Source organism: Lactuca sativa, chromosome 6 (assembly GCF_002870075.4).
Source record: "Lactuca sativa cultivar Salinas chromosome 6, Lsat_Salinas_v11, whole genome shotgun sequence".
In the NCBI taxonomy this organism is placed as follows: domain Eukaryota; kingdom Viridiplantae; phylum Streptophyta; class Magnoliopsida; order Asterales; family Asteraceae; genus Lactuca; species Lactuca sativa.
The window spans coordinates 138,521,713-138,531,229 of record NC_056628.2 but is presented as its reverse complement, the minus strand read 5'-3'; the positions used below and the strand labels follow the sequence as shown (position 1 = coordinate 138,531,229).

Sequence of the window (9,517 nt, the reverse complement as noted above, 5' to 3'; positions counted from 1 at the left end):
ACGTCTGCTTAGGAAGAATCGTGAAGAACCGTCAATTCAAGTGGAAGAGCCCGAGGAGAATGGAGGGCAGTCTGAAGGAGGAAACTTTAGTGGGATCGTTGGTCAAGACGACCAACCGGTGGTTAGACACAACAACCAGAATGGAGGAAATGATGGTCGTGGGTGCAAGTATAAGGATTTCATGGCATCCAAACCACCATGTCTATCCGGAAGCTCGATGCCGGTACAAGTTATGGACTGGATCTCCGAAATGGAGACTATGTTTGAAAGTTGTGAATGCAGCAACAGGCAGAAGACCGCTCTTGCGATCCCTCTGCTAAAATCTGGCGTGTTGAGTTGGTGGAAGCTGTTAGCTGACTCTATGCCCAAGGGAGAAGCAAGCAAAATGTCTTGGGAAGACTTTGTGGAACAACTAAAACTACAATACTACTCCGAGTAGGACCTTCTGGAAATCAGTAATGAGTTTCAGAATTTGAAGAAAAGGAAATTGAGCGTTACTGAATACGCTGCTAGTTCCACAGAAAAGATGAAGTTTATCCCATATTTGGTACCAACAGAACTCTCTAAGGTCAACAAGTTTGCCCATGGACTACCAGCGGACTATGGTCTAATGGTTAAGCAAGCAACCACATTGAAAGCCGCCATCTGGGCTGCTAGAAATGTTGAGACCCAGATCAGGGAAAAAGGTCTGGAAAGGTCAGAGGTTGGTGAAAAGAGGAAATTTGAGGGATCTTCAGGGTCCAGCAAGAAAAGTAAATTCTCGAAATCTGGTTCGAGAGGAAGTGGAGGAAAGGTATAGGCGAAATGCTGCGATAAATGCAAGAAAAAGCATCATGGGAAGTGCGGCGGGGAAGCCACATGCTTCAAATGTGGAAAGTCAGGGCATTATGCTAACGACTGCACCCTCACCAAGAATGTTTGTTATGGTTGTGGTGAGGAAGGGCACATATCAAGAGATTGTCCGAAGAAGAAGGAGGCAACAAAACCCAACATTTCGCCAAAGCCGAAGGCGAGAGCATTCCAGATGACACTGGAAGCTGCTAAAGATGAAGCTGATGTCGTTCAGGTACCTTTCTCGTAAACAAATCGTCTGCCCAAATTTTATTTGATTCTGGAGCCAACTACTCCTTTATATCGCATGAATTTGGTAGAAAACTACTCCTTTATATCGAACTTAACAGTTTCGACATCATTTTGGGAATGGATTGGCTTAGCGCCAATGATGCCGAAATTTTATGCAAGAAGAAAATAGTGAAAGTGAACCCACCTGGGAAGGAATCGTTTATGGTGTATGGAGATAAACGCAGAGTGAATTCTAGAATCATTTCTCTAATGAAAGCCAGAAAATGTTTGACCAAGGGGTGTACATCATATTTAGCATTCGTGATCGATGCTAAGAAGGAAAAAAAGGTGATGCAGAATATTCCTGTCGTATGTGATTATCCGGAAGTATTTCCCGAAGATCTTCCTGGATTACCTTCTGATCGACAAGTAGAATTTCGTATCGACTTGTTGCCGGGAACGACGCCTATAGCAAAAGCACCTTACCGACTAGCACCGATGGAGATGAAGGAGCGGATGATGCAACTTCAGGAGTTATTGGACAAAGGTTTCATAAGACCTAGTTCATCGGCCTGGGGAGCTCCGATGTTATTCGTCAAAAGAAATATGGAAGTATGAGGATGTGCATCGATTACAGAGAACTGAACAAGGCAACAATAAAGAATAGATATTCGTTGCCGAGGATTGATGACCTGTTCGATCAACTACAAGGTTCAAGTTATTTTTCAAAAATCGACCTGAGGTCAGGATATCATCAGCTAAAAGTAAGAGAGCAGGATATAGAGAAGACTGCATTCAGAACATGATATGGGCACTACGAGTTTTTGGTTATGTCGTTTGGACTAACCAATGCTCCAGCAGCATTCATGGATTTAATGAACAGGGTTTGTAATCCATTCCTAGATAAATCTGTGATAGTGTTCATAGATGACATTTTGATTTATTCGAAAATCCAAGAGGAGCATGGCAGACACTTGCGAGAAGTGTTAGAAGTTTTAAAGAAGGATAAGTTGTATGCAAAGTTCTCCAGATGTGATTTTTGGATTCGAGAAGTACAATTCTTGGGTCACGTGGTCAACCAAGAAGGGATAATGGTTGATCCAGCGAAGATCGAAGCTGTGATGAAGTGGGAACAACCGAAAAGTCCCACGGAGATTCGAAGCTTTTTGGGATTAGCCGGATATTATTGAAGGTTTATCCAAGGCTTTTCTTCGATCGCTAGTCCATTAAGAGCTTTGACCCACAAAGGAGTTGTTTATGCTTGGAATGATAAGCACAAAGAAGCTTTCGAGTTGCTAAAGAAGAGGCTATGTGAGGCACCGATTCTATCTCTACCTGATGGGGTTGAAGACTTCGCTGTTTATGGCGATGCGTCTGGGGTTGGATTGGGTTGTGTTTTGACCCAAAGAGATAAGGTGATCGCATATGCGTCTCGACAGCTGAAAGAGCATGAAAAGAACTACCCGACTCATGATTTGGAGTTGGCAGCGGTAGTTTTCGCTCTGAAGATATGGAGGCATTACCTCTATGGCACGAAGTGCAAACTTTTCACTGATCATAAGAGTCTCCAATATCTCTTTAGTCAGAAGGAATTGAATATGAGGCAACGACGCTGGCTAGAGTTACTTAAAGACTACAACTGTGAGATACTTTACCACCCCAGTAAAGCAAATGTTGTTGCTGATGCTCTCAGTCGGAAAGTCAATCTTGAAAGGAAAAGGCCAAGAGTGTTGAGAATAGAAGTTGTCTCGACAATTGTGGAAAGTATAAAGAAAGCTTAAGATGAAGCTTCTGAGAAGAATGACCGAAAGGAGGAATGTTTGGCCAAAACGTTGGTGTTCGGTATAAACAGTCATGGACTGAAGGTGTTCCAAGATCGGATTTGGATACCTAAGTCAAGAGGAATAAGAGATCTTCTGATAGAAGAAGCTCACAAAACCATGTACTCCATTCATCCCGGTAGCACAAAAATGTATAGGGACCTGAAACCCCATTACTGGTGGCCGACGATGAAGCTCGACATTGCGAAGTATGTGGCGGAGTGTGTGACATGTGCAAGAGTCAAGGCACAACATCAGAAACCATACGGGAGTTTAGAACCTTTACCTGTACCTATGGGTAAATGGGAAGACATTGCTATGGATTTTGTCAGTAAACTGCCCAGAACAAAAAGTGGTCACGACATGATTTTGGTGGTCGTTGATCGATTCACTAAGAGTGCGCATTTCATAGCAGCCAATGAGAAATGGTCTATGGAAAAGCTTGCGAATTCTTACGTGAAGGAAATTGTGAGGCTTTACGGTGTTCCGCTAACGATTGTGTCGGATCGTGATAGCCGTTTCACCTCAAGATTTTGGAAAAGTCTACAAGAGGAATTGGGTACCAAGTTGTGTTTAAGTACAACTTACCATCTGCAGACTGATGGTCAGAGCGAACGGACGATACAAACACTTGAAGATATGCTAAGAGCATGTACCTTAGAATTCCAAGGTAACTGGGATGAACATTTACCATTGGTAGACTTTTCCTTTAATAATAGTTTCCACTCGAGCATTAAGATGGCACCTTATCAAGCTTTGTACGGACAGAAGTGTCGTACGCAGTCTTGTTGGCTTGAGGCTGGGGAAAAGCAGTTTATGGGACCAGAGATGGTTCATCAAACCGCTGAAAAGTTGAAAATAATTAGGGAAAGATTGTTAGCCGCTCACGACCGTCAAAAGAGCTATGCTGACAAAAAGCGAAGACCGATGACTTTTGAAGTTGGAGATTCGGTTTTGCTTAAAGTCTCGCCGTGGAAGGGACTTATAAGATGTGGTAAAAGGGGAAAGTTAAGTCCAAGGTTTATTGGACCGTTTAAAGTTCTTCAGAGAATTAGGAACCAAGCTTACAAGCTCGAACTACTCGAAGAACTGAATGGAATTCATAACACTTTTCATATGTGTTACTTGAGGAAGTTCACGGGAGAAGTTCCCGACATGATTCCACTTTCAGAGTTAATAATTGATGAAAACAAAAGATTGATTGAAGAACCAGAAGCAATCGTTGACCGGAAGACTAAGAAATTGCGACGTAAGATGGTTGAGTTAGTGCTTGTCCGTTGGAAACACACGAATGGGTCGTATCTCACCTGGGAGACGGAGAGTGACATGATGGGTCGCTATCCGCATTTATTTGTTGATGTGTGATTCCAGGGACGGAATCATTCTAAGGTGGAGAAAATTGTAACGCCCGTGATTATGGGCTTGCCATTTTTAGCAATGTAATAGTCTAGGTTAACCTTTGTAACCCAATCTGAAATAATAAAAATGTATTATTTGTGAATTATGTGAATTATGTGTGTGTTTTCTTAATTATTATAATTTAATTGAATTAAGAATAAAAATTAGCGTCAAAATGAAGTGTAAAATAAACTCGATATCTTTGGATAATGTTGTAGTAGTTGAAACTAGGTTTCTAAATATATATAGAACGCCCAAATCTGACTTCGTATGAGGAAGTTATGATTTTCTGAAGTTTCGACTTGGCAGTATGCAGCCCGAATACTCGATTTGAGATCGAGCGGTTTTTAGCCAGAACAATCTAAACGAGAATCGAATATCTCGTTGTTAGTAGTGAAACGATGAAAAGTTAGGCGAGAACGGACGTCGAACGAAGAAGTTATGAATTTATAACGAAGTTTTCCTGTCCCGGCCTACTAAAAATAAATAATAAAAATAAAAGTAAAAATTGAGTCTAAATGAAAGTTGTAGAGTATGGTCTAACCTACGCGTTGATATAAAGAACGTCGAAAACGGAGCTCGTATGCCAAAGTTACGCAATTTAGAAGTTTGACGAGTCAAATTACGCCCAGCGTAATTTGAGTACGCCCAGCGTACTCAGAGGGGTGCAACTTGTCTGACCAATACTCGAGTGCCACCAATTGACGCATGCAGTGACGTCAAAGTACGCCCAACGTAACCTAATTACGCCCAGTGTACTTAGTACGCCCAGCGTACCTGGAAATTACGCCCGGCATAATCCTAGACCCAGCAGCCTATAAATAGAATGCGAGATCAACCATTTTCTCTAGTTCAAACTCTTTCTTCTCTCTAGTTTTTGCCTCGATTTGCTTGCCAATCATACCCCGAAGCCCCAATATTATTCGCGAGCCCCGAAGCAAGATCCGAAGTCCCGAGAATCCCGAGAAGTGAGATTTCAGAGCCGAAGACCTGCCCGCGAGGAGCCCGGTTTATGTGAAGATCTTCCAGATCTACGGAGAAACACTACTTCTACAAGTCGTAGTGTTGCCCGATCATCTTCTGATCAAGTGAGTGTGTAGTCATTTTCTTCTAACACATTATTATGAAGTATTTTATACGAAATACGTGTTACGTGTATACTTTGTTGACTATATGTGTGGATGTATATTCACTTTCTTCTATCTCATAGATCTGATTTATTCTCTATGAAATACGTGTTATGTGTGTGTACCTCATCTGTTATGTGGAAAAATGTATTGATCGAGCATGCTATACAGGTTTTAAACTTTGTATAAAAATGTATATCTTTATCTACTAATATGTTGGGTAGAACATGGATAGATAATTGGTGTGTAATAAACAGATGAGAGGCCTCGATGTTGTTGGTGTTATTCTAGTCATTCAGCAGAGTATGGATGACGACCACGGACTATTCTAGACAGTCCTGTGGAACACTAGTAGGCTCATAACCTGTAGGTCTTGTGAACGACGTGTTCACCGGTGAACTATATCCCCCTCATGGTTGCCTTTAGGATATTTATTGCTAAGGAAGCCCCTTTGCAGTAATGTTTGTCCCGATGAAACTCCTAGATTAGGTCCCTTATAATAGATGTTGTTTTAGGGACGTAAAGTAAGGAAAACGGGAATGGGTAATCGGGTTATTGTTGATTGTTGAATTAAATATAATTATTTATTGTGGGTTGAAAACCCTATATGCTCACCAGGCTCCCAAGCCTGACCCACTCAGTTTACTTGTATTACAGGAAGTGGCGTAAGGGCATAAGATGGATGAATCATCAAGTTGTTTTGTTTACAAGTCTGCATATGTATAATATTTGTTGAATGACTTGTAATGTTATCGTTTATGCTTTATGGTCTGTATCGGAACATGACATCCCGGTTTTGATTATGAAATGAAATTATATTTCTTTATGAAATGTTTTGATAAAAGATCTATTTTATCATGTTTTGTTTTTGGGAACAAATTCCGCATCTCTTTTAAAATCAAAAGGATTTACTCTGAAATTATTTTAAAAAGCATCAATGAAATCGGTCTTTTCTGGCCAAGATTTTGGGGATGTCACACTAGGAAACATAGTACACAAGTTTGGGAAAAATGATAAAACAAAAGGGTTGTTTTGGAGGCTTGTGAAAGCTTACAAAAGAAATGTTTTTGAAGAATTGTGGTATATATTTAGTTCTACTAGGCCGCAAGTAGCAGCGTATCTAAGTGAAATTCCCTGTGTTAAATGGACTAGAGCATATTCGCCATCGAAACGTTACGATTACATGACCTCGAACAGTGCAGAGTTCATGAATGCTTTATCTGTAGATGCAAGGAAGATGCCTATAATACCCCTTCTTGAGTTCTTCCGACGTCTTTCACAGGAATGGTGTTACAAGCGTCGCATCGAAGGAGGTATGAATTTTATTTTGTCTTTAATTAGGTCGAATAATTAGTTAATTATATATATCTTCTTTATAGGGAAACGTTCAACAGTGCTAACCGAGTGGGCTGAAAAAGTAGTTAGTAAAAATGAAGAGCGTACGACAGGATGGTCCATTTCTGGTGTTTCAGATGCATTTTATGAAGTTCATGATTTCAAACATGGTGGCATAGTTGATCTGAGGCAAGAGACTTGTACATGCAAATATTGGGAAGGAACTGGGTTGCCTTGTGGTCATGTGATAATGGTCTTGAAGCACTTGAACAAAACTAACTTCGGACATCTGCCTATAGATGCTTACAAAATGGAAACATACCGAAGTACGTATGAGGAGCCGGTTTACCCCCTTCCAGAACCATGTGATTGGGAGATTCCTGCTGAGATGATGGTTGTGAAACCCCCGATAATGGATACATGTCAAGCTGGTAGACCGAGAAACAGAAATCGTATTCCGTCACAAGGTGAGGAACCTATAATAAGAGGTGTAGTAGATGTGATAGTACAACACATAATGCAGCGACTTGTCCTGCATTGGTCCCAAAGAAACAAAAAAGGCTAGAAAAACTAGTACGACATCAGGTAGTAACACAAAAGGAAAAGGGAAAGGGACAGAAGGGACTCAGGAGACGCTAGAGACGCACGGGACACAAGAGACGCGTTGGACGAGTGGGACGCAGAGAGAAGACTATTGTTCAACGTTTGATTTGAATGATTGATGTTGTATTTATAATTAATTATGTTTTGTTTTAGAGGACATTAATTTGTCTACTTTGAGCTGGTGTGTTTATTTTAAAGATGATGGGTAATATTATGATTATATTACTGCATAATTACTAGTAGAATGATAACTAATACTCAAAGTTAATACATTCAACAAACTAGAAACATATAGTAAACGTACAACAATGGTAATTAACTTAAGGGAATTGCAAAGGATACTTTTCTTTCTCCATTGTTATATAGTCGTCCCTTATTCTTATTTTATCTTCCATACGGTCCTTTTGCCTATAAAGTTCTATCATTTCTGCATCCTTGTCAGCAAGCCATTTTTCAGACAGTTTGAGATTCTTCATAGTTTTTTTATCCATTCCTCATGATCTTTGATTTTTTTTTGTAATCGTCATCCTTTCCTCAACATCTTTGCACTCCGCCGCAATGAGGTCACGTCGTTCAGTGAGAGCCCGAGACGAGTCTTTATCTTTTTTTTTGTTGTTCTTCAGCCCATTGTAGTTGTTGCAAAGTATCCTCCGACATATATGACTCTCTTAAATTTGGTGATGGTGCAAGAAAAGGGTCGATCGGATCACAATAGAAACAATCAACTTCGTTGCACGAGCAAATATACAAAGATGAAGATGAAGTCATTTTAAATTTAAAAAAAAAATTATAACTCTATACGAAAAATCCGACGACCATCCATGACTATATATAGTCCCTTCCACTCTGCAGAGAGCTGTTGTTAGTCCGTAGAGGTTTTTGTCAGTCCGCGTTACTGCGTTTGTCAGTTCGCATAGTTTTTTTGTCTAGTCGTTGTCATGCATACATATTACAATTATGAAAATACAATTATTTATTTAAAGGTAAACATTTTTTTTATTAAAAAGTAAAGAATGCCAACAAACCATTACAAGTACGGTTAACATAGAACTGAATAAAAACTAATATTCGTTGTGATCCATACAATAAAGTTCAATTGAATTGGCGTGGAGGTAAGACCACAACACTTTCGACTGGTTTTTCCCAATGCCTAAGGGTTGGAATAGGATAGACCGTCTCAGTTTGATAAGCATTTCGATACACCGCTGTACTTAACTTTAAATTTACCATTTGATGGATTTCTGCAATTTCGAGTCTGTGTAGTGAAGCTATAGCATGCTCACAAGGTATACCGCATTTTTGCCATTTACCGCAACTACAAATACCACGGTCTAGTTGTACATATTCGGTTGTTGAATACTTAGTCACTTCATATCTATCGCCAACAATATGCGTAATCCTACAACCATCCGAGTGGATAAATCTTTTATGAATCACCTTAAGTGCATAAGGGGTTAGAAGATTATGGATATCCCCTGTGAAATCAACTGAATCAATAAAAAAAATTATAAGGTCATAACGTATAATAAACATATCAATTCACCGTTTTAATGATGTCATAACTTATAATTACCTCCAAAAACAGCACGTCGAAGATAAACTTCTTACATCGAGTCATGAACCATTTCAATGATTGTTGTTATTGGAAACTCATGCGTGTTTGTTTTAAACCAATTGAAAACATCGGGAATGTCAATGAATTTAACATTGAAACTTACTCTTGGAAAACAAGCCCGTACCCATTTTGCAATGGGAATATTGTCAAGCCAATGAAGATCATTCCCATTTACCTCATTTTTTAAATTGTTCAAACATGCATAAAATTGAGATAAATTATATGCTTTACACGTCTTACAGAACCACTGTTCTACGACTGTATTGGTTCCGATGGAAGCGCGTATTTTCTTGGCTATATTTTTACAACAATAGCCATGATATGAATCAGGGTAGACTCTGTGGACTGCAAAGTCCATAGAATCAGACATATGGCTTATGAAACCAAATTATGTATTGTCACCTAAACAGTCTTTAAGCCTCCTTATGAACCATAACCATGAATTGTCACAATTTATGGTTCCCAAGGCAAACACTATGAGAAGGGGTTCATGATTTCCATCTAAAGCAAAAGCAATGTACATGGATGTTACATATGCCCCAATTAGAGGTACTTGA

At 39.7% G+C, this 9,517-nt stretch overlaps 1 protein-coding gene across 1 annotated transcript; it reads left to right on the top strand.

The window, feature by feature from the left end:
* The first annotated feature begins 6,590 nt into the window (after positions 1–6,590).
* On the top strand, positions 6,591–7,307 carry LOC111881930 (uncharacterized). The gene is made up of 2 exons (XM_023878309.2): positions 6,591–6,720; positions 6,787–7,307. Exons 1-2 carry the CDS (start codon positions 6,591–6,593, stop codon positions 7,305–7,307), a joined length of 651 nt encoding a protein of 216 aa, XP_023734077.2.
* The last annotated feature ends 2,210 nt before the right edge of the window (positions 7,308–9,517 follow it).

Excerpts from the sequence above, each read along its gene's own strand:
- LOC111881930 (XM_023878309.2), top strand. The coding sequence starts at position 6,591 with ATGACCTCGAACAGTGCAGAGTTCATGAATGCTTTATCTGTAGATGCA. Across the intron at positions 6,721-6,786 it reads CAAGCGTCGCATCGAAGGAG|GGAAACGTTCAACAGTGCTA; the intron begins GTATGAATTTTA and ends TCTTCTTTATAG.